Raw genomic sequence first — 25,665 nt, 5'->3', positions numbered from 1 at the left:
TTAAGTATAAACATAAATAATTAGATTTCTATGATTGAATGTAGGCAATATCACTATTTTTTTTGATTTTTAAGTTACTGCAATTTGGCCCTTAACCCTCGATATTATTCTATATAATTATAATAATTTATGTGTGTATGTGATGTATGTCCTGCTTAATAGCAGAAAAAGGGATATTAAATACGAATTAAAGAAGGGAATTAGGAAGAGGATGAGCAAATTAACCTTGTTATGTGTCTTCAATCTTCATATTGGTTGAAGAAGGAACATGGCAAGTTAGCAATGACAATGAATAAATCATAGGGTCAAACATTTAAAAAATTGCATTATACTTAGCGAAATTAGTATTTTCATATATTGCATTTTGAAGAGTGTCAAAAGAAAGTGAAGGTTTGATTATATTTACATCAAATGGACAGAAAATAACCAAAAAATGTTGTATAGAAGAAGGTTATACAATAGAAATTTACCTATTATATAATTATAGTTTACAGTAAATCGTTTTAGTTTAGAATTTTAACATAAATGAGCTATCTTTAAGAAAGCGTGTTCGTGCCAGTATTAATTAAAATTATTCATTGATTTATCTTATTTTATATATATATTTTTCATAAAATACACTTTTATCTTGAGAATGGGTTCATATTCTATATCCTAATGTTTGAGTTCGACATGTGTTGTGTACAAGTTGATACTTCAAAAGGGAATAAATAATTGAGAGTAGATTCCTGATTAAAATAATAAATTCAAAATAATAGTGGTATTTGTATATTTGGAAATGTTCTTCGTAAAATGTTTGAGAACCACTGCTTTAGACGCGTGATATATTACCAGGGGCGTCCGCAGGATTATATATTTAGTTGTTATTTATTTTTTGGGGAGGGGGGGGATTGTTTTTTTTTGGGATTTTTATGAAACAAATTTCAAAAGTCCATGACTATTCAAGAAAAATTAAATTTTTAGAAAAAAAAAATCAAAAATCTATAGCTATTCAAAAAAGTTAAATTTTTAGAAAAAAATATTGAAATATTAAATTGAAAATACTAAATTTTTGGGGAATTTTTCATAAAAATCAATAGCTATTAGCAAAGAAATTAAATTTTTTGAAAAAATATTTCAAAAATCTTAAGTTATTCCCAGAAAATTAAATATTTCTTAAAAAGTTTGAAAAGTTCAATTAGTTGGAAAATAAATTTGAAAATTTCAAATAATAATTTTTTTTGCTAAAAAATTTCAAAATCCCTAGCTATTCACAGATAATTGCCTTTTTTGAATACAAATCAATCAATAGCTATTCACAGAAAATTAAATTTTGGGTGAAAGTATTTTAAAAATCCATAGCTACTCACAGAAAATTAAATTTTTTGAAGAACATTTTTTAAAAATCAATAGCTATTCACAGAAAAATATAATTTTTTGATTTTTTTAAAAATCCATAGCTACCCACAGAAAATTAATTTTTTGGGAAAAAAAATAAATTCAAAAATCCATTGCTACTCAGAGAAAATTACATTTTTTGGAAAAAAAAAAGTTTAAAATTCTATAGCTATTCACAGAAAACTTCAAATATGAAATTTTTTGCTCTGCTGCATAGTTTGCCCGAATGACGAAAAAAAATTGTCTAAAAAACAAAAATTCCTTAATTTTTTTAAGGGAGGAAGGTAGATGCTACAGCCCCTGCAGCCGCCCCTGGTATATGTTTGTTTTCGTTCGATATATCCTTTTTTATTTTCTTAAATGAAGCTCGTACTTGAATCTGTTACATAAAATAATATCTCATTTCTTTTTTTTAATAAAAAGCAATTTCATTCATTGCTGATACATACGAATAATACGATGTATATATTATCACATGGATACATATTTATATTACTAATAACCAATAAATTTGTAGACATACATAGTACACATGAAAATAAATAAAATAGTAGTAATAATAAGTACTAATAAATAATATGCTGTATTGTAAGTACGGATTTATTTAAACTATTTACTAGATCGAAAGTCAGAGAGAGGTTAGGTTTGTTCCATTGGAATTGCTTTTTATTTCACTTTCTATTTTTATTACCTTTTCTTATTTCTTTTTGGGCTTGTTGTTTCATTTTCAATTAACACACAATAGAGCATATGATAATATTATCATCAAAGTATAAATAAATAAGTAATTTTATGATGTATTCGTCGTATCCATTTGAGTGGACGACGACTCCTCTTCAGAAGTAGAAGGGGGATTTTTTTTTGACCTTCCTTTCCGAAGTTTTTTAAAAGAGTCCTCCTCTTCCTCCTCTTCATCATCCTTCTCTTCCTCAACGTTATCCTCCAATTCCTCATTCATAAGCTGTCTTGCTAATTTCACCATTTGAAATTCATTATAATGCGCCTTGCGCTTCTGCTCAAAGCTCTTTCTCCTTTCGCGATCCTCAGGGCCACTTAGTTCACCACCTTCTTCTTCTTCCTCCTCCTCATCGTAATTGGGATCTGAAATTTTACGAGGTCGGGGACCTTTAGGACCCTCGGAAGCAATTCTGAAAGATAAGAAATTAGTCATAGGCTTTATTTGAAAAACCAACAAAGAACTTACTTCTCTGCTAAGAGATTAGCATTAAGGTCATTTGCATGCCGCTGGCCACGTGAAGATTCAAGTTGAGAAGAAGAAGAGCAAGCTCCTTCAGAGGGACCTCCATCCTCTTCATCTTCCTCCTCTTCTCCGTCGGAGAGGTATTCAAATGGCGTCTTGGGCTCATCTACTTTCATAAAGCCATAGTCTTTATCTGGAGGGTGAAGCGTTGCTATAATGTTGCTTTCATCAAAGTGTTGACTTTTTATAGCTTGACTGAAAAAATAAAAAGTATTATTATTCCAAAGAAGAATTTAAATAGATTTGTACAACTTTAGTAACATAAAACATGTGGGATTAAATTGTCTGGATAACATCTAATGAATTATTATTTATACCGAGTTAGTTTTTTTTTAATGAAAAGAGTTTAGGAGATATTTAAAAACTTCAAAGGTATCTTTGGAAGAATCAAATTAAAACCCAATTACAATGATGATATATTCAAACTTTGAAAACGGTTTATTTTCGTTTCCACAAATGGTGTCTAATATATGAAAATTACTTTCACGCTCAGGAATTATTCTCTTGAACTTGATGTGTGTACGTTCGCATCAAGTTGATTCCTAGAGAAAAAAATATACTATACGTATATGGATTCCTAGGTTAGATGGAGTAATTGGGATACTATAATGGTTACTTATACTTCATCAGTGGAACTCCATCTAACCAATTAAAGGAACATAAAAAAAAATTACTTTCCAAATACATAATTAAGGATGTAAAGATACCAAATTTTCAGCCGATCTTTATGGACAATTCTGATTCCTTGTTATTCATAAAGGAATTTTATAAACTTTTTATTAATTACGGATAGAGAAAAAAATACATAAATTAATCAATCATAATTAGTTGATTAATTTATTTAAAAAAGTTAATTATTCTCCGAACTCAGGAGTCAATTAATTTCTGGTTGGCTCATATTAGGGAGTTTGTTAGATATTTAAAATCAGCCTTCTCGCCTTTAACCTAATTTCAAATGCCTCACTTCTAAAAAAACAAAACTTTTGAACAAATCATAATGATACAATTCAAATGTATGGGGCACTAAAAATATTATACTATAACTCGTGTACGACTGTTGTTTGACTATCACTACGCTTTAATATTGAAGTTATAGTGTGAAAGGTTGCGTATTTTGTCAAAATCTGTCTTTTTTTACACAGCAGTCGGACCGATACATCAAATTGAAAATTATAGCAAAACCGATTACATCATGGTCTAACCATGTATTTCTATTAACCTTGGTCTAATCTAGCCATTTTATTGATTCTTTGTCTCCAAAAATGAACTTAAATAAGACATATTATCATTAATCGGAATTATTGAGCTAATTCCAATACTTTAAAAAAAGCCGATTCTAACACCGATTACAATGCATCGGTGCACCCCTATTATTAAGAATCATAATATCAATTATATCTATTATAAACAACTGCAGTTTACAACATATGTTTGTTGACATTTTCATATTTACAATATAGTAAATATTATAGAATTGAGTCTTTCTTTACATGTTGTTTAAACGAGTAATGAGTCAATAACTAGAAAAATAAATCTCGTTTATTTGCCATACGTATTTCAAACAATGTTAGTAACAATGAAGGTTTACTCGGAAGTTATAAGTGTAAGTCCTTGTTCAACTCGGTGTAGAATCAGGGACGTCTGCAGGATTATTATTTGGGGTTGGGGAGCACAATTTTTTTTCATATATTACATTTTTCGGAAATATTTTTCAAACATCCACAGCTATTCACAAAAAAAAAATAATTCAAAAATCCAATTATAAATTTTCTAGTAAAAAGCAAAAATTCCCAAATTTGGGAGGGCTACAGCCCGTCATCCCACCCCTGCGAATGACCCTGAGAATTGAGGATCAACATCGGAGTTATTCCAGCATATATACCCGGCTATATAAAGGGTGGGATTTTTGTTCATTTCCTTCCTCTCACGGCTGTTTGCAGCTGATCCAATAAAATTATGCCGGTTAACTTGCTTTCCTATTTTTCTTCAAAATGTCAGAATTACCAAAAAAATACCAAAAAAAAAACAGACTTTGGCAAAGGTTGAGGCCTCTCAGGTCATTTTTAAAGTAGTACAGACATTTGTAGTTTGGGGATTTTTTTATTATTAGGTCCAAATTAGCCATTTTTAGGCCTCTTGTACCGCCGTACCAAATAAGATACTATTCGTAAAAATTGTATATTCTAGTATTCGGGTTATCAGATAAAAATATTGTACACCTTGTGAGTAAACTGTATAAGTCAGACTTTTTCTTTCTATCTCAAAATTGGAGACAGCGACAGCGAAATTCAATTATAGAAACCTTTTATTGCTAAGAAATAACTTTGCTAAATTAAGCGACGCGAAAAACTATAGTTTTGAAGTGGGAGAAGAGGGACAAGGAGTCGATCCGTGGACTGAGGATGAGACCGGAGAAGATCACAGCTCATTATTAGAGATGGGACGATCAATCGGGATTCGGTAAAATAATGTTTGATTTGCGATTTGAATTTGCATTTACTAGAAAATTTAATATTTGAATTTTTTTCCCCAAAAAATTTAATTTTGGTGAATACTTGTGGATTTTTGAGTTGTTTTTTAAATATCAAATTATATATTTAAATTTTTTTTCAAAAACAAGCCGACCCCCCCCAAAAAAAAAAAAGTAATAATATATATATAATCCTGTGGACACCCCTGATAGCAAAGGGGTATTTTTAAACTATTATTTAAAATATACAAGAAGCTGAATCGGGAATTTTTACTAGAAACGCATCGGGATTGTTCTTTTTTTTTTTTTTTGAATCGTCTCATCACTTCTCATTATGTAATGTACTCCGACTATTTCTACGATGTGATCTCCGGCCTGTTTCCTCAGTCTATGGATAGACTCCGAGTACCTCTTTCCCCTCCCCCTGTATACTCCATAAGAGAGGAACTCATATCCTTCTCCACACAAGGAAACTACTTTCATGATCCTTCAAAGTGCTAATTGTCCAAAATTCTCGAAAAAGTCCTACTACTCCAATGGTAATAATATATTCTTCGCTTCACAAAGTTATTTCCTCAGTATTTAAAGCTTCCGATAATTGAATTTCAACTTTCAGCTGTCGCTGTCTCCAATTTCGAGATAGAAAGAGAAAGTATGACATGAAGGCAAACTTATACAGTGTACCCTACTACTGTTGGGCCTCCTCTTTGTTCAACAACTATCACTTGATTCAACGTGAGTTAAATGTTAATAAGGGGGGAAGACATATGATGTACAATGTACATACACAGAGTATGAATAATAATGATCAAATCAAGAACAAATAATACTCTTCAAACCTATGTTTATATTGTCATACAAGTAATACAATAAACATAAAATAGTGCATACTTAACTACAACCTAAAATATAAACAAGAGATTTTGCCTATTACTCTTTGCACATGTTATTGAATGTATTTGAACAAAAGGTGTTGTTTTTTTCACATTCAATTCATACCTTCCTACTTCTGGTGACTTTCTTCCTCTATAATATACAATCTACATACTAATTCAATTGAGTACCAATTATAAAAGCATAATACTCCTCCTGAGGATTATAAATTTACAAGGGTAGGGCAGCAAAACGTGGTCTTTTAATTAATATTTATTTTCTCATTAATATGAAAAGGTTTAGTGACTATTTCTTGATATTCTGTTTCCACCGTTCTCTTTACATAAACAAACTAAACTAATCATTTAGTCATCATGAGCTAGTTACAAGCAAAAATGCAGCGCATCTCAGATCTCCTAGATGCTGGAGTTGATGTGATGAAGATTACAGACATTGTTAAGTGTTCTAGGAGCTTGGTTTTTAACAGCCTCTTTTTACGTTCAATTGTTCATTTTGTAAAAACTTTCTGTTTGCAGGTTCATTCGTTCTTTTTTCGATTTTTATTTGTTCATTTAAAATTTATCTAGTTTAAAAAGTCCAACCAAAAAAATACTCATTAATATATAAAGCCTTTTTTGTTTCGTATTACATGAAAATGAGCCTCAAGGGCGTAGTAACTTACTATAAGAAAAACAGGGGATCCCAGGAGTCCCAAAATGATACTTTCAACTTTTATACAATGGTGTTCAATTTCTTCAAATTGTTTTTATTTTAATAGCCTAAAAATAGAAGCAGTACTTTTATTCATGGCAACCTCCAATTTATTTTCAAAAGCTTTTTCATTCCTTTAAAAAATAGCTGAACCAACATATTTGATCTGAGTTACCTTATTTACTGGAGAGGTTTACCCGTGGCATAGACAATGTAGGCAAATGCTAAGTGTGCCGTTCATTCAGGGGTGCCATAATGGGTGCAAAGAAAGAAAAAAAACGACCCAGAACCTAACCGACTATTAGGCCTGACTCAATTTTTCCAACATTATAGTTGGGCCAAGTTGCACCCATGAAACTAGGGTCTGGTCGGTCTTTAATTGTCAGGCCCAGTCGGATTTCATTTTTTTATTTTCTGTCTAAATTTGTTTGGAGAGGACTCTGATTAGTTTTTAATTGCTTTGCTGATTTTTTCATAAGTTTTTTAAATTCCTCTTGTGAGTTCATCTCTGATATACCCACAGTGGTCTTAGTTTGTCTATAGTATAAACTTCTCCAGACAGGTGGGTTCCGTTTTTATTATTATCATTTATTGTTAGACATTAATGCAAGACTTGGGAGGGGGGTACTTGCCGTGTGAGATGATAAAATTAGTCCCAAATCACTTGTCTATATTTACGGCTACAACCCGACATAAATGTACTATCTGACCAGTTAATAACTACACTTCTTAGTATGAAAATATAAGTACATATCAACAGTATACACTATACATATATTCGTGCAGTTGTACAATTTTTATTTTGTAACACTTGACTACAGTTTTCTTTTTGTGCATAGTTCAAAAGAAGTAAAAAGAACTATTTGAATAATTGAATTACCCCGCTAAATTTTTTGTATGATATTTTTTACTATACCTATAGACATAATGAATAAAATCAATCTGATAAATTTTTATGACCTAATGACCAATTAAGGTTCCAATTACTTCACGTAAAAAGAGTTTAACAGTTTTTCAAAAAAAAAAAAAAAAAAAAAAAAATATGCTATATCAATAGTATGTAAAAAAGGACTTAATACTGGCTGTATAAAGTCCTTTTTTACATGCTATTAATATAGTATATAATTTAAAACTGTCCAATTGTTCCAAAAAGAATTTTTCTACGATTCAAATGTTTCTAAATTTGACTTGTTGTAGGTGCAAATTTTAAACAATTAAACAAGTTTTTTTGTTGTTTTTTAAGGAATTTCCGAGTCTTTTCTATAGCTGGTGCAATAATACTATTAAAAAAAGCAAAATTGGTTTTGATGCAATTGTTTACAAAGCCTCTATGTCAACTTCCATGGACTCGATATTTAAGTGAAATGAAATACAATATATCTCAGACATTAATTAGCCAACTTAACTATTGTTAATCCTTAAATAAATTTCTTGGTTAAGACATTCATTCATTTTATATGACATACACGTTTTTTTTATAAATAACTTCTTGAATATACATCGTATTATAGTCATATAAAGTAAGATTTCAAACTCTTTAGTGAATGGGGCAAGATATTAAAAATGTGTAGGGCTCGACACTTATTAAAAAATTAGGAATACCTGATCAGGGGTGTCCGCAAGATTATATATATTTATTTATATTGGTTTCGTGTTCAGAATTTTTTTGGAAAAAAAAAATTTGAAAATTAAATTTTTTCAAAAATCCACAGCTATTCACCAAAAATTAATTTTTTTGCAAAAAAAAATCTAAAAATCCAAAGCCATTTTTGGAAAAAAAAAAAAATTCAAAAAGAGCGCAACTGTTAATAGTAGATTAATTTTTTACACAAAACATTTCCAAAAATTTAATTTTTGAAAAAAAATTCAAAATCCACAGTTGCTTAAAAAATTAATTTTTTGGAAAAATAACTAAATTAAATTTTCTAGTAATAAGCAAAAATTGCCTTAATTTGGATAGCCCCCTCCTCCAGCTGATGTAGAGGAATGATTATCTAATACAAATTTGTAAAAAATTGACAATCTGTGAAAATGTTTGTTAAGATTATAAAAGCCTATAATTCGTAGACCCTTAAATACCCTTAGATATACAATGATTCAAGAATTCCATATTTTCAATACTTTAAAACATAGGTACTTAAATTTATGTCATAATGTCTACATGTAGAATTGCATACATTCCATGCTACACAGGTATGTAAAGCGCTTTCTCACAACAAAGGACACTGTCTTATACTATTTATAGGTTAAGAATGTGTGCAATTATATTTTATTTAAAAATACATACGTCTAATAATAATAATAGTAAAAGAGAGTTTGTTGTGTGGCAAAAAAAAATAAATAAATAGAAAGCAGAATATTGCAATTTGCAGAGTTGTAAAACATTATGATTTAGTTTTATTAGTGAGGAAAATAGAGTGTATTTTTTAGCTGGCCCAGTTTTTTTTGGAATTGTTAATCTGAAGAATGAATTTTCTTTTCCTTGGCTATTGTCTTTATTATTTAATTTCTGAGTAGGGAACATCCTTTTATACTCTATTCAAAACCTGAAAGATCATTCTTGTGTGCTCATTAAAGACAGAGCATAATCCTGAAGATTTGTTGCAGAGGTATAATTCTAACTCCTTGTTGGACTCAGAATAGAATTGGGGAATTGGAGGGGCTACAGCTCCTCCAATTCTAGCAAATGTCCTTGTTTATATCCTTTTCTCTTTCCCCCTTGTCAGGGCTGATCTAAAGAAACGTCATAAGCGTTACTCTTTCTCTCCTCCAAAACATTCTTCAAATTGTCAGGGTTACCCATGTTGATTTTCGTGTTTTTTTTTTAAACATGCCCATTTTACACTGGATTTTCATCTCGAATAATAACTAATAAGTAGGGATGGGATTTTTGAAGTGTGTGAGGAAAAGGGAGACTTAAAGTATTACTTAATTTAGACCCTTGTTAACATCAGCTGCCTGTTACATGACTTTGGGAGATAAAATAGATGTTAATTTGATGTTTAAGCCGTAAGCTTAGACGGAGATCATCATTCAGAGAGAAATTTTAACACCGTGAAGACCTATTGAAGAACGCATTAACTTATCTAATCGTTGAACTGTACGCTACTCATGTTGGTGATTATATATTCACATTTCTTATTTCGAAAAACATAATTTGTAGGTATTTATCTCTAGAGTTGGTATGTAAAACGTGCCTTTTAATTGTTGCTTTTCATATGAATATGAATTTAAAATATAGAGAAAAAAATTTTTTAAAAAAATCACCGTATTTGTATAGATGAATAGTGTGGTTTTCAAATAAAAATAAGGTTTTTCGAATTCTAAGAAATAAATAAGAATCATTTTGGAATTACTACTGTCGTGTATTTGGATTTCAAAATAGAATTAAGTACTATTATAAGGTCTTAAAACCTATACACTCTATCAAAAATATATCTCCCTAACGTCTAAGTTTATAACATAAATATCAGATATAATATATTATTTACATATGTAGATACTTAATTAGCAAGATTATGATATTTTCTCGAATATTAATCCGACTTTTCTTGTCCGTTATTGATCCAAAACAAAATTATTTGTAAAAATATAAGCATTACATAGGGATTTGGATTACTTCTTAATTATATTTCAAATATCACCATTTTCTTTGATACCTAGCAGTATGTTTTAATTTCTCTTTTAAAGCCATTTGATGAAGTATCTTCAATATGGTATGAAAATTCGTTCATTTTATTAAATGAACATATCTATAAGGCTTCAGTTTATGATGCACTCTGTGAGGTCAGTGAAAACGCTTTATTTAAAAAAGATCTAGATCATAAATAATTATATTTTTATATTTAAAAAAAAAAGATAGATATTTGAAACTATCTTTATTGAAAAAAACAAGAGGTACAGTGACTTTTTGACCCTACTGTCTCGGACCCTGCAAAAATATTGAAGAAATAAAAATTGAAATTAGATGACTCGACTCATTTGAATCAAATAGCTACCCAGAAGTTGGTACTATTACATTAAAAATGGCACCAGATGAAAACTAATAAAGTTTACTTGAATATGGGAGTAAACAAGTCAACATATGTGAAAATTTTAAATATTTTTAATGCATAAAATTTGTTATGCGTAGAAATGATTACATCATACGATATATAATTTTAGCTCAAAAATATTGCTCATAATACAAATATATAATGAGAAGACATTCATAAATATCAAAATGAGAATACACACTTCCTACTAAAATTGATGACTACTCGCATGGCACACATGTAAGGTTATAACAAATTGTTTGAGAAGATATCTATTATGAAAAAAAAAACCTGTTAAAGAATGTTATGATAAAAATAACTGATGTAACAACAGAAGTTGGATAAATTGCAAGAGATGAAAACTCAGAAAACAGCCAAGGCTCTGATACTAGTGATGATTTAGAATACACAGAGGCAATACCAGGATGTTCATTAAAACCAAGTACAATATGATTACCCTTTCCACGTTCAGTTTTTACAAATGTTATTTGTTATTTTTAGCACTACAAACCGGTTGTCATGAATTTTAGCGTATTCATATTATTCTAGTTATTCATAGAGTTATTTGCGGTCAAATAATTTTGGAAACTTAAAATTATGAAAAAATCGTATGCTGTACAGTGTGAGAACTCAAATATAAGAATCCTCTTCGAGGTTGTCTAGCCTCAGTTATAAAAATCTGACAATTTTGTACTTGGCATTATTCCAAAGAACTGACAAAAAGCTATAATTTGATATTTGTTTTGTTTTTGTGCGATCAAAAATGTCAAAGCAAACAGGTAAAACGGCAGAGGGTGTGAAATCTCCTCTGCGCACAAATCGATCTTTCACAATTAGATCTTCACCGTGGACGCTGTTCTGAATAGGAGATATGATTGCTTCTTGGTGAATCAAGAACTAGGGTCGAGGGAATCTTCAGAAATAAACATCTAGCACAGGTCATGGTCCTCGGTCGTGTGGCATCCGACGGCAGCAATATGCCTCCCTACTTCTTCAAGGCAAACGAGAAAGTCAACACGGACGTCTACTACAAGGTCCTCTTGTACTCCTCAGACTTCATCAAGGCCGACTGTGTTTCTGTTCGTCCCTAATTGAAGTCACCATTTAGAATGAATGGGGACATATTGAATAAAAAGTGTAGAAAATTGTTTAATTACTAACTTTTGCTTCAAAAGTTTGCAATAAAATGGTACAAAATAAAAATATGTAGAAGTGTAAGCGGTTTTTTTTAGTCCTCATCCTGTACATTAGAAATTGAAGCAATGAATTGATTTTCATAAATTATACCTACTCAAGAACTAAATTTCAATTAGTTTAATTTAAAAATAATATTTTTGTCAATCATTTTTTTTTTGCAATATTTATTTTCGACTGCAAATTCACGTTCCTCCCTACTACAACGCAGGACAGCAAACGACTGTATTTCCAAGAAAACTTTAGAATCTTTCCTCTAGAATGAAACCACGTTGCCCGCTACTACTTCTATAGACTGATTGATATGCAAAAAAATAAAGGAAGTTATGTCGCCGGTCCATGTATATAATCGACCAAAAATTTGCTTGATCATTACTTACTATTTTTTGGCTGGTTGAATTGGGTTACATAATTTTAACAAAACTAGACAGGCAGCCATAGGCAGAGTTACAAAAGGGCAGTAGATTGATTACATGAACATGTATATTTTATACACTTAGTATGTAAATAAATACACCTTGGTCCCCTAGAACAAATTTCAAACTCCACCTATCCCCGCGGCCTCTAAAAAAACAACTCGGAGACTATTAGTGATAATGATAAAAATACAGAACAAGCGAATTGATAATATATGGGTAGGAATAAAAAGACCAACAAAAGAGACGACATCCTATTTAAAATAATCATGAATAAAAAAATATTAACCTCAAATATGTTAACTCATTCACACACCCTTGATCAAAAAATGACTACTGATGTGACATTTAATTATTGAATGCGAGGAGAATAAAACTGTACCTTATATTTATCTACAAATATCCCATTCCTAACAATGACGCGAAACAAAAGATGAACATATCAGAATTCAAGATGGTCATTTTCTTTTTCATTCATATATCAGTATTTAGGCAGGACTACCTTAAAATTTAATATTTCTTCTTAAAATATATATTTAAAAAAAAAATTAAATTGCACAATCAGTATTAATTACAAACGGGATCCTGCTCAAAGAAATGAGAAACCCTAGGTATATGTACTTCTTAAAACTAAGTACCTACATATAACGTAAAATAAAGACAGAGGAAATACATAATTAAGATACATTTGTACTAAAGTGGTATTCATTACAATCCCTCCTCCCTTTGTCATAAAATCATAATTACACACAAAAGGAATAAAGGAAGAACAAATCATCATTCGTGTGTGTGTATATAATTTTTTCAACTCTTATTTACCACGTTCAAAAACATCAATCCACATAGATGAGGCTAATTGCACTTATAAATAATAATTATCAGTGAACTTAATTATTCTTAAGTATATATATATTATATAAATATAAGACCAAAATATTTATAAATAAACGAGTTTTCAAATACATTCGTGCTATAAATAGAAGATGATACTTTGAAGCAACAAGATGTTAAAACATAAATCAATTACAACAACGGTAAAAAAGAAATTGAATTAAATGCGACTACTGCCTTAATACCTACAACTAATATTTCCTCAGCTCTTTTAGTTTTTTTAAATCTTACAACAACACCGTTATTAATTTGAAGAAAAAAAAAGAATAGATAATCCGTATTTCCTACCTTGACTGATCATTTTCCCGATGTTCAAAGCTCGTAGAGGCCTTCAGAATTCCACGCTTTGGCATTTTACATAAGTTTTCAGTCATTTTTGGTTTCTGTATTATTGAGTACTAATAATGATGATGACAATAATTTATTTATGTGTGTTATTTCCAATCATAAGTTGAGTGTCTCTTGGAGAAACGAAATGGAGTTTGACTCTATTAAATATTAATATTAGTTAATTGACAATGGAGTAGGATAGGGGGGAGTAGAAACAATCATCCATGAAGAAATATGTTCTTCACATAAGCAACTCAAATCCAGATATCAAATACAACAATAACTTCTTTCCAATGGCATCGAACCATTCCTACAATGAAATAAATAAATAAAATTGATAAGCATAGCTGGAACATAAATAATCATTATGCAATTATAAAATTAGTAGGTACAAGAGTGTCCATTAGAGCAGTGGTTCTCAAATAGGGGTATCGTATCCCTGAGGGTACATGAGATTTTGAAAGAATATTTTAAAAGTGGTACATAACTCAGGAGCGGCCGCAGGAGGTGGGCTGGAGGGGACTGTAGTCCCCCACAAATATTGGAATTTTTGTGTTTTACTAGAAAATGTAATATTCGAAACAGCTGTGGATTATGATTATTTTTCCAAAAAAAATTAACTTTTATGTGAATAGTGATGGATTTTTGAACTTTTTTGAGAATGGCCATGTATTTTAGAAATTTTTTGAGAATAACTATGGATTTTTGATTTTTTTTTCTCCAAAAAATTTGATATTTATTAATTTTTTTTCCAATTTTTTTTTAATTTTTGGGTTTATTTAGAAAAAATAATCTATAAACCGAGTCCTCCTCCTTCAAAATATAATTCTGCAGACACTCCGGTCACTGAAGTTAAAAATACTTTGTGCTGGTAAGGGGGTACTTGGGTTGAATAAATATTTTATAAGTGGTACATCACTAAAAAAAAAAAAATTATGTTAAAAATTCCTGCATTAGAGAGTCTTGTCTTCGGGTTAAAGCTCCCCTTCCCATAGAAAAATACATTTGCTGCTGGAGACAATGAAAAAAACCAACATTGGCAATGTCCTAATTTTTTTTATATACAGATTTATTGGTCTTTTTAAGGCCTCTTATACCGCCTCAAATATGACTCAAAATGACACTTTTTGTATATATTAGCAATTGGTTTATTAGTACAAATATTAACCCAAAAATGGGACCGTATAGTGTCCTTCAATTGATACAAAAAACGTAAATAAATACTTTGTTTCCATATCAACAGTTATGGCACAATTTTTATGTCCCTTATTTAAAAACATATATGAACCTGATAATAATCGTCAAGCAATTGCAACAAAAAAGAAAAGAAAGCATGAACGAAGTGTTATTTGAAAGAAAAAAATCACAATCAGTAGAAAAGTAGTAACATACCTTAAGTCAGGGGGGAAAAAAATCAATTCAACTTTAAACCACTAAATATGTACCAAATGAAGACATAATATTTTTACAACAATAGTTATCCAAAACTAGACAATGAAATGAAACTAACAGCACATTCGAATCATGTTTTTTATTTCTCCTCCTCTTCTAAAAGGAGTGCCTACAGATACACTCTACATTGTAAAACATTAATTTCTGCTTTTAATAAGATACTGTTTAACCCTTTCTCTCATGAATTAAAAATAGGTGAAATAAAAAAATTATCTTTCTTTTTTTTGCAATGTTTTCACTATAAAAAACATAGGAGGAAAAAAAATCCATGTTAGAAAATAAATTACGAAATGTTGCCCTCAAGCAACATTATGAAGTTAAGGCCCATAAATGCTACAAAAAAAAAATATATTTTTAACATTCAATAATAATCATTATTCTATTTATTTTCTATGAAAGTTCATTTCATGTAACACAATTTTTTTAATATTTTACTAATAAATAATTTACATACAAATTCCTAGACAGGATTATATGTAATGGTTATTGAAACTAAAAGGATTGAAACAATTGTGGAACAGGTAAACTCGGGCATTTCCAATGCTAAAATGCATTAATATTTACGCAATAGTTCTTTTTTCTCTCTATATTTTTTTGATAATAGAGACTATTTTCTGAAGTGTTACTCCTGGGCAACGTTATAACAGAAACGGTAGAGAAAAAAAAAAAAAAGATAAAAGATGTTTATAATCCATTGAAGGAAAATTATTAAAAGTATCGTTCATCAATATTATTATTTCGACGTCCAAAAAAGAAGATATATGACCCGATCAATGTTTTTTAGGAGGGAATGGATGATAATATTTTAAAATCAGTAACATTTTAATTTAAATAAAGTTGGATTTTTTTTCTGTTTTTAATAATCAAAATTTTGATTATGGACTTACTTTATTTTTAAAATTAAACTTTCGTTTTAGGTGGACTTTCAATTTTTTATAGTCAGACGAAGCATTCAAGAAAATGGTTATTTGCGTTTCTTAATCTTCCTGCAAAAACATTCGTTGAAGAGTTCATTTCAACTAGTAATAACTGAGGAAATTAACAATTATGAACAACAATATCGGCAGCTAAATACAATTTTAATTAGTGATGGGACGATTTACTAGTTGTTTTATCTGGAATCGGAATTGGCATCGGGAAAATAGTGTTCAATTTGCTAATCCAATTTTTATTTATTATAATTTATTACTTTGAGAAGTTATGAAAAAAAAGATCCCCCCCATTTTTTCTTGTTTTTACTAGAAAATTTAAGATTTGAAAAAAAAAACTTCTCAATTTGAAAAAATTAATTTCCTATGGATAACAAGGTATTTTGAAATATTTCTCCAAGGAAATTTAATTTTTCATTTTTTTTCAAAAAAATTTTATGTAAAATTTAATTTATTTTTTCAAAAAATTTTTACACAAGAAATTTAATTTTTGAACTTTTAGAGAACAGCTGGGAATTTTTGAATTTTTTTTGAAAACAATTGTAGATTTTGGAAATTTTTATGAAAAAAATTTAATTTTTTGTGAATGGATGTGGATTTTGGAACTTCAAATATCCATTCACAAAATATTATATTTTTGGGGGGGAAAAAAAATCAAAAATCTATAGTTATTCACAGAATATTAATAAAAATACTTTCACAAAAATTAATTACTTTGAAAATTGAATTTGAAATATTTAATTTTTAGGAAAAAAAAAAAAATCAAAAATCCATCATCAATTTTTTATCTCTGCTGCATAATTTGCCGTAATTACGAACAAATTTTCTATTTAAAGCAAAAAATTAATTTTTTGGGGGAAGGCCCTCCAGTCCTTCTATTCCAACCCCTGAGGATGCCCCTGTGTAAGTAAGTGGATGCTTTAATAAGTCCATATAAGTTAATGAAGAGTCACACACATATTTTTTTGAGTCATCTCTTCCAATAAAAACAGGACAGCGTTGTTAATATTTCATTTAATATGATTTTTTTTCTTAAAAGGGTATACCTACTACTTCATAGTAACATTTACAGGTAGTGGCTAGCATATTAATAACTAATGAGATCCATTTTTAAACAAAGAATGGATTTCGAAGATTGAATAATAATAAAGCAACGTTTCACTTATTCATTTAATTAAATGATTGCATATTTATTAAATATATTGACGGGGCGTCAACAACAAAACAAACTATAATGCTTTTTCTCAAAATTCAGTCAAGATTTCATTTGTATGTATTCCTCAACAAAATTATTTTGATTTATTCTATGGGGGTGCTGAAAATTACACTTAAAGTAGTGTCAAAAATCCATTGTCACATTGAAGTAATTAGAATTGATTTGTTATATTTAAAATGTAATTTCGGTGCTGAATGAAGGTTCTAAAGTCTAGTTAACATTCTTGGGTATCTTAATTCATTCTAAAAGTTTGAATACAAAGTCAATAATTAACAGAAATATGTCTATGAAATAGTGGGTATTTCTTCTTTCCTTGATTTGTGTTCAAGATTGTTTTCGTGTTAATTTACAACATATATTTTGGTATTATAAGATGAAAGGTTATATCATGCATTGATATAGTATGGATGACGATGATTCAGCAGTCGAGTGGGACTCTGTAAGAAACCGCCTCTTCAATTACATCATAATATGCTACAGATATTACATGATAAATCTTTGTTCCCCCCATTTCAAAGTAGTGTCTTTAAAAACGAATGAAGCATTTATGAGTCATTCCAATACCAAAGATATCCTTGAAATGGAAAACAAAAAACGAAGACTCGAATTAATGCAAAAAAATGGATGCGCTCTCTATTAGTAAAAGAAGAAGTTTGAAGCTCCATGGTTATTGTCACATGTTGCAACTACATTCTCCATATTACACATTCGTTAATAATGGGTACATTTGTAATGAATAAATAAAAGCATTAAGCTATTAATTAAAATAAGAAGAGTAGCAAAGAAATGAAATGGACATCTAAGCCTCCGTTGTACTCGAATACGCGAGAATACGAAGAAAAAAAAGTAACCAACAGTCAGCAACTAACATGGATGATGATGACAATGACATGAATTGCCAATTAGAAAGAGAATAAAAACCAAATGTGCTCTGCTCTTTGAAAATCCCTCCTCCATTGCATTAGAATATTAACAATATAACAAAGAATCCAATCCCAAAAATACATATCTAACTGTGAAAAGTAAAGAAGAGTCAAACCTTGCCTTTGACGAAGTCGAAAACACCAAGGTTTAAATTTAATTAGTAACTCTATTACTATTTAGTAATATACAACTACGATTTGCACTGTGTATCAAAGACCACTGGGAATTTCTCCTTTTTTTAAGGGCTCCTATTGAGACTTGAATTTTACTCTTCTTTTTTTTTTTAATACTCTTCTTCCTTTTCTTCTGCTTCAGCTTATCTAGCTACATTATTTTTTTTACTCCAAAATAACAATAACAAAAATAAAAAAAGGGAGAGAAAAATAGAGAGAAAAGCGGAAAAAAAGATTGACAGTTATGGGTATTCTGACTCATGCTCCCCAAAGGAATTAAGTTTTTAATTAGATTATATAATATATTTATGGACCTTTTTAATGCTATATTTTACATCTTCATAACCTTCAAATTCTTGGATGAAGTCTTAGACATGCACACACATTTTTTCGCGCAATTTAGTTATGTAAATGTTAAATGTAGCCATTGAGGAATAGGGATTACCGATCATCTTGTCTTGCTAAGGATTTATCACTCAACCTTTTCTGAATAGTATGCTTTTTTATAAAGAGAAGCCTTTGTCAAGAAACTCATCATACTTTGTTTGAACAATAGATATTAGATAGGATATAATTAATAGTACTACATATTGAAGAATGCATTTATCACATCAGTGTAAAACAGCAGAGCCATTGTTTCATTCACCTCTCTTTTAATGTTTCAATGATGAAATTCCATAAATAGAGATATATATGTATATATATAGAAGATTCATAATTTTTAATTTCTCTACATACAGTTGAAAGACTCGAATGAATCAGGATGTGAAATATGTTTATAAACCATAAAAATATTTGAAGAAGGAAAATTAAAAAAGTAATGCCTAAATCTGCCCTAGCTATTACTAGTCCTCAGTGACTCCCTCATGAGATATTTATTGCTTCCTTCTTTATCTAATTCTTAAGCTGATTATATAATAATGAATAAAAAGTTAATTATAGATTAAGATTTATTTAGTTGTGTAAGTGAATAAGTGCATGTGCGTCTATCCGTACGTCTCTGAAGAAGATTTTCAAGGTGCTCTAGTCTTGCTCTCGCTGTAGTGGCCGGCGCTCCTCAGTTCTCAGTCCTCCCAGCTCCTTCTTCTTTTCTTCTTCTCTCTTCTCTTTGCTCAATGAAATGACGTGAGTGGGCCTTGTTTAAATGAAGGGTGTCTAGCTAGATTACGCTTGACTCGATCTTCTAGTCCTGTTCCTGTGAGAAAATGTCCGAGAAGGTCACTCTAGCGGACGCATTGTCCAATGTTGACGTTCTGGATGAGCTCCCTCTTCCGGATGAAGTTCCTTGGATCGAGGGACAACCTGCCGCTATTCTCTACGAAGCTAACTTTGATACGAATTTCGAGGATCGCAATGCCTATGTCACGGGAGTTGCCAAGTATATCGAAGAGGCCACGGTGCATTCAGAGTTGAATAAGCTTCTAGAAAAGGGGCAAGAACATGCTGTTATGCTCTACACCTGGAGATGTTGCTCCAGAGCCATTCCACAACCCAAGTCCAATGAGCAACCCAATCGAGTCGAAATATACGAAAAGACTGTCGAAGTCCTCGCTCCAGAAGTCAATAAACTTCTTAATCTTATGTATTTTCAAGTGCGTCAGAGTCGATTAAATCACATTTACTCCAATTCTGGCCGTTACTCATTAGCCATCCCATTAGTATTTTGAAACTATTAGCCCTTTTTATCCAAGTTTCCCCCTTTTCTTTTACTCTTGAGCATGCATTAAATCATAACCTGATAATTAGACTCCTGCTATAGGGGGAGTGTCCCTAAATTCAATTTCATCTCTTATAATCCTTATGAATTTCCGGTCATAGTTTTTCCTTCACTCTTTAGAGAACAAACAAGTATAATGATATTATCCTTGCATTTCAGAAAGAAGCGATTGAACGATTTTGTAGTGAGGTTAAAAGACTTTCCCATGAGGAAAAACGCAAAGACTTTGTATCAGAGGCCTACCTTCTTACTCTTGGGAAATTCATCAATATGTTTGCTGTTCTGGATGAACTAAAAAATATGAAATCCTCAGTTAAAAATGATTATGCTACATATAGACGTGCTGCTCAATTCCTGAAGGTAGATTTGAAATGTATTTACTTATTTGTTGATTAAAAAAAAATGAATTAATTGATCTAGGTTATGGCTGATAGTCAGAAGCTGCAGGAGTCACAAAACTTATCCATGTTTTTAGCCACGCAAGGAAAAATTAGGGATACTCTTAAGGATGGATTAGAAAATATTCGGAATTTTGAAGATTTATTTTGTGACATTATCAATATTTGCCAAAATATGTTTGAAAACAAGTCCTACCTAACTCCTGCTGAAAAACATATGTTGGTTAAAGTGATGAGCTTTTCACTTTTTATCATTGATTCAGATCAGGTAAACATATGATTTTTTTTTTAAATATCCAAACGTGTTGTTTATCAATTTCTGATTTGATTTAGGTTAACATTATTAAATTGAATCAAAAGCAACGCATACGCTTGGATAAACTCGATAAAATATTCCATGATCTTGAAGTCGTTCCACTTTTTGGGGATATGCAAATAGCTCCATTTAATTACATCAAAAAAACCAAACATTACGACCCCAGTAGATGGCCTTTATCTTCCCAAAACCATTTAACTTCACCTCAATCAGATTTAAGCATTGGCTTGGGGAAAATGCGCGATGATCATTTAAAATTTTCATCTGAATTAGCTCGTTATTCGAATGAAGTCACCACTACTTACAAGGAAACGCCTAGGAGTGATCCTGAGAATAAAGCTTTGACGGATTTAGCATTGAGAGGCCTTCAGCTATTGTCTGAATGGACTAGTGTTGTTACAGAACTATATTCTTGGAAGTTACTACATCCCACCGATCATCATCAAAATTCAGACTGTCCTAAAGAAGCAGAAGAGTATGAAAGAGCAACTCGATACAACTATTCTTCTCAAGAAAAGTTTGCCTTAATTGAGGTGATAGCAATGATCAAAGGGCTTCAAGTACTCATGGCTAGAATGGAAACTGTTTTTACGGATGCTATCCGAAGAAATGTGTACCAGGAGCTTCAGGATTTTGTCCAAATTCATTTGAGAGATCCTTTAAGAAAAGCAATAAAGAACAAAAAAGATTTAGTAAGAAGTATAATCACTTCAGTCAGAGAAACGTGCGCCGATTGGATACGAGGTATTGAACCGCATGATGATCCAGCTCTTAAAGGAAAGAAGGACGATGGAGGTTATGATCTAAAGGTTCCTAGAAGAAATGTTGGACCCTCATCCACTCAGCTTTATATGGTCCGCACCATGTTAGAGTCTCTTATAGCTGAAAAATCTGGAGGAAAGCGTACGATACGGAAGGATCTGGATGATAACATGATCAATAAAATTGATAAGTTTCATAAAACATCTTTTAATTGGAACTATTTACTTAATTTTAGCCGTAAGTTTGTGAACAATTTGTTAAATTTTGTATTTTCATGATTTATATTATCATTTGCAGGAAGTTTAAGGGATTGCTGCGATTTATCACAGCTTTGGTATAGAGAATTTTACTTGGAAATGACTATGGGAAAACGTATTCAATTTCCTATTGAAATGTCGATGCCTTGGATACTCACTGACCATATTTTATCAACTAAAGACTCTTCTTATATGGAATGTGTATTATATCCCCTGGATTTATACAATGATAGTGCACATTATGCTCTCACCGTATTTAAGAAACAATATTTATACGATGAGGTTGAAGCAGAGGTTAATTTATGCTTTGATCAGTTTGTATATAAGCTCAGCGAACAAATTTACGCGCATTTCAAGCATTTAGCGGGGAGTATTCTCCTAGATAAAAGGTTTCGTCAAGAGTGCCAAAATGTTGGAACTTCCATTTATAACCCTCCTCCTAATAGATATGTTACTCTATTAAGACAGCGTCATGTTCAACTTCTTGGACGCTCCATTGACCTAAATCGTCTCATATGTCAAAGAATCAATAATAGCATTCTTAAATCATTGGATCTTGCAATTTCTCGATTCGAAGCAGGTGATATCACGGGTGTGGTCGAACTTGAAAATTTAATAAAGGCCAATAAATTGACTGTCAAGTTACTCAGTGAACATTTATCTCTTGACGATTTTAATTCCCTTTTAAGTGAGGCCAATAGAAATGTTTTAGCCCCATATGGGCGTATAACGTTGCATGTATTCTGGGAGCTCAATTATGACTTTCTCCCAACTTATTGTTACAATGGTGCCACAAACCGTTTCGTGAAGTGTAGGGAAATATCTTTTACTCAACATGTGCAAAGAGAAAAGGCTGCAACCATGGCTCACCATTATCTATGGGGGAGCAAAGCACTCAATATAGCAAATAATACTATTTATTCTCAGTTTACGGGATTTGTTGGTATTCCACACTTTCGAAGTATAGCCAGCCTCTTGGGATATCAGGGGATAGCTGTGGTTATGGAAGAACTTCTTAAGATAGTAAAGAGTCTTGTACAAGGAAACATTCTTCTGTTTACTAAAACACTCATGAAAGCCATGCCATATCAATGCAAGTTACCAAGATATGACTATGGATCTCCTGGTGTATTAGGGTATTATCATGTAAGATTAATTCTTCATAATTCTTAATATTTTTAAATTAATGTTCATTGAAGTATAATACTTCACCTATTTTAAGTAGTTAAGTAATATTTCATAAATAAACGTAGGTATACAACAGGTATACAACAGGTATGCAATTAATCATCACGTCTCTATTTATTAACGTATAATATAGGCAAACTTACAAGACATTGTCCAATATCCTGATGCTAGAACTGAGCTCTTCCACAATTTTCGTGAGTTTGGAAATGCTATTCTCTTTTGCATGCTGATGGAACAAGCTCTTTCACAAGAAGAGGTGATGGATCTTCTTCATGCCGCGCCTTTTCAAAATATTCTTCCAAGACCACATTGTAAAGAAGGTGAAAAACCAGAAGTGAAACAAAAAAGACTGGAAGTAAAATATGCTGCTCTTCAAATTGTTACAAATATTGACAAGTTTGGAAATGCCAAGCAGGCCCAAATTGCTCGTGAAGGTAATTTAAACTCTCAATGCCTTACATCATACTTTAATTAATAATGATGTTGAAAAGGTGTTGGTGGTGGATTGATGTTTTATTTATTAACTATCATTTGTCATTTCATTTACGATTATTTCATATTTTATTCACTAGGTGACCTTCTCACTAGGGAGAGACTTTGTTGTGGTCTATCCATTTTTGAAGTTATTCTAAATCGTGTTAAAGGCTATTTAGATGATCCCATATGGCATGGAAAAGCACCTGGAAATGGAGTGATTAACATTGACGAATGCACTGAATTTCATCGTCTTTGGTCAGCATTACAATTCGTTTATTGTATACCTTTAGGACTGAACGAGTTTAATGTAGAGTAAGTTGTTTTGTCCTCCGGATTGTTATATAATGAGCTGTATGGACTAAAATGTTTTGATCTTATGAATAGGCAAATGTTTGGAGAGGGACTAAATTGGGCTGGCTGTGTGTTAATAGTTTTACTAGGACAGCAAAGGAGATTTGAATGTTTGGATTTTTGTTATCACATATTTAGTGTACATCGTGTAGATGGGAAGGATGATAGTGTCAAAGGAATCGTAAGAACATTATTTTATTTTCAAAATCTAAACATTGAAGTAATCCTTTCCATTTTATTGTTGATTATATAGCAAGTTAAGCGAATGGTGGATAGGATACGACGATTTCAAGTTTTAAACTCTCAGATATTCGCAACTCTTAACAAGTATTTGCGAACGTCTTCTGATGCGGATAATCTGCCTGCTGAGCATGTTCGTTGTTTCCAACCTCCAATTCATCAATCATTAGCCAATGCAAGTGACTATGGGACGTATAGATCCTAATTTTTGCATTTAAATCACTCTTCTCTTCGGGAACCAAAGATTTTTTTTAATACTTATTTTGTTACTTCGAAATCCCAAAAATAATTATACTCAATATTTATTTATATATTTAGTAGTTCCTTTAATAACTGACTTCTTTACATTGTTAATAATAATACAAAACACATTACCGCCTAGCTACAGCTTTGATCAAGCTCATTATATTTAACAATAGCATTTACTATGTCTTTATTTTATATATCTTTATATTTAATAGTTATTTTTTTCGTACATGAAAATATATAAAATGTAAAAACGGCACAAAGTTCATGTTATTAACTATGGAAGTCAACTCAATGTTATTGCATTGAATGTTTTCATTCATTGTATACATTTTTTTGGTCGAGTTACGTTGCATTGCTAATTGAAATCTGTCATGTGTTGCACAATATAGGTATATTTATAAGGGAATTGTAGCTCTGCTTATATATTTAAAGAAGTACAAGTAGGATTCGGTTGTTCAATAATATAATATAATTAAATTAAAAAAACGGATGAGACTCTTGTAGATAAATACATATTATATATTATTTCATTAAAAAGTAAGTACAGAAACGAACTGCATTGAATGACAATTTGTTGCATAAATTGAGTTTGGCAAAAAATGAGTTAAACTTTGATGTATTTCTCTCTAAATATAAAATAATAAATACAATTAATGTTATTAGGAACAAAAATGCTACATTCGAAAATGCAACGAACTGAAAGAGGTTTTTTTTAAAATGTATTTACAAGAGTTAATAATAAGGAGTAGGTGTTTAATAAAGAAAGGGAAGGAATGAATCTACATATTTATATAAACATTTTATACTGACTACTAATGGTTATGTACATATATACAGTACATAATATATTGATAGATAATATTGATTTTTCTTACTTTAAAATTGTTTCTTATATATTTTGTTTTTCTTCCAAAATTTAGTCTCAATATAAATACATACATAATAATACAATGACAATGATTAATATTCTACACACATACATATCTAGAAGATCATGTTTACAAAACGAAAAGCCCATCATGATTCGAGGACACCCCTTAATAATACTTTTGAATTCCGCCTTCATGATACAAAGACAACGATAGGATAAGCAAAAAAAAGTCTGAATTTCATTTAAATGAAAGAAATGCAGGATCAACTCACAATCAGTACACCATGATTTCACATAAAATGACTGTGAATAGTTTTCTCCAGCGATCAGGCTTCCCTGATGCTTTAACGTAGAGATATCTTCCCTTAGCGGGCTCAGAACAGTCAAAGTGAAGCTTTGGACTAAATATTGCATTCTTTTCTCGTGAAATAGTTCCACATTTGGAGGAGGCTGGTCCTAGCTCATAGTAATCTAAATCCTTCTTGTGTGAAATATAGACACTTAAACTATCCAGCTTGAAAACATAGTCCGCATAGGCTGTGATTTCATCTGTAAATAAATTTTTATCCATATTAGCAAAGTTAATCG

At 30.8% G+C, this 25,665-nt stretch overlaps 3 protein-coding genes across 6 annotated transcripts in view; 1 reads left to right on the top strand and 2 right to left on the bottom strand.

Moving 5' to 3' along the window:
• Positions 1-1,759: 1,759 nt before the first annotated feature.
• Positions 1,760-18,400, bottom strand: LOC121118511 (protein phosphatase inhibitor 2). 4 transcript variants are annotated; one of them, XM_040713093.2, is made up of 4 exons: positions 18,194-18,400; positions 13,516-13,867; positions 2,582-2,833; positions 1,760-2,525 (listed from the first exon to the last, which is right to left on the bottom strand). In XM_040713093.2, the coding sequence occupies exons 2-4, from the start codon at positions 13,599-13,601 to the stop codon at positions 2,168-2,170; spliced, it is 696 nt and encodes a 231-aa protein (XP_040569027.1). In that variant the 5' UTR covers positions 13,602-13,867; positions 18,194-18,400; the 3' UTR covers positions 1,760-2,167. The 4 variants fall into 4 exon arrangements, with proteins under 4 accessions (XP_040569027.1, XP_040569028.1, XP_071744382.1 ...); XM_040713094.2 differs by having other exon boundaries at positions 18,199-18,400; XM_071888281.1 differs by having other exon boundaries at positions 18,024-18,370.
• A 464-nt stretch (positions 18,401-18,864) lies between these two features.
• On the top strand, positions 18,865-24,466 carry Cyfip (Cytoplasmic FMR1-interacting protein Sra-1). Its single transcript, XM_040713090.2, has 9 exons — positions 18,865-19,843; positions 20,128-20,328; positions 20,389-20,634; positions 20,700-21,681; positions 21,742-22,847; positions 23,023-23,323; positions 23,462-23,678; positions 23,751-23,898; positions 23,971-24,466. Exons 1-9 carry the CDS (start codon positions 19,457-19,459, stop codon positions 24,160-24,162), a joined length of 3,780 nt encoding a protein of 1,259 aa, XP_040569024.1. The 5' UTR covers positions 18,865-19,456; the 3' UTR covers positions 24,163-24,466.
• Positions 24,259-25,665, bottom strand: part of LOC121118510 (lactadherin) — a 142,166-nt gene continuing 140,759 nt past the window's right edge. The window contains exon 9 of the mRNA XM_040713092.2: positions 24,259-25,626. Within this exon, the coding sequence (XP_040569026.2) occupies positions 25,352-25,626 (275 nt within the window). The 3' untranslated portion in view covers positions 24,259-25,351. The remainder of the gene's footprint in view (positions 25,627-25,665) is intronic.

The sequence above is a fragment of the Lepeophtheirus salmonis genome, chromosome 5, assembly GCF_016086655.4.
Source record: "Lepeophtheirus salmonis chromosome 5, UVic_Lsal_1.4, whole genome shotgun sequence".
Taxonomy (NCBI): Eukaryota; Metazoa; Arthropoda; class Copepoda; order Siphonostomatoida; family Caligidae; genus Lepeophtheirus; species Lepeophtheirus salmonis.
Note: the sequence above shows the minus strand (reverse complement) of the source record. Positions and strands in the feature narration are given on the sequence as shown.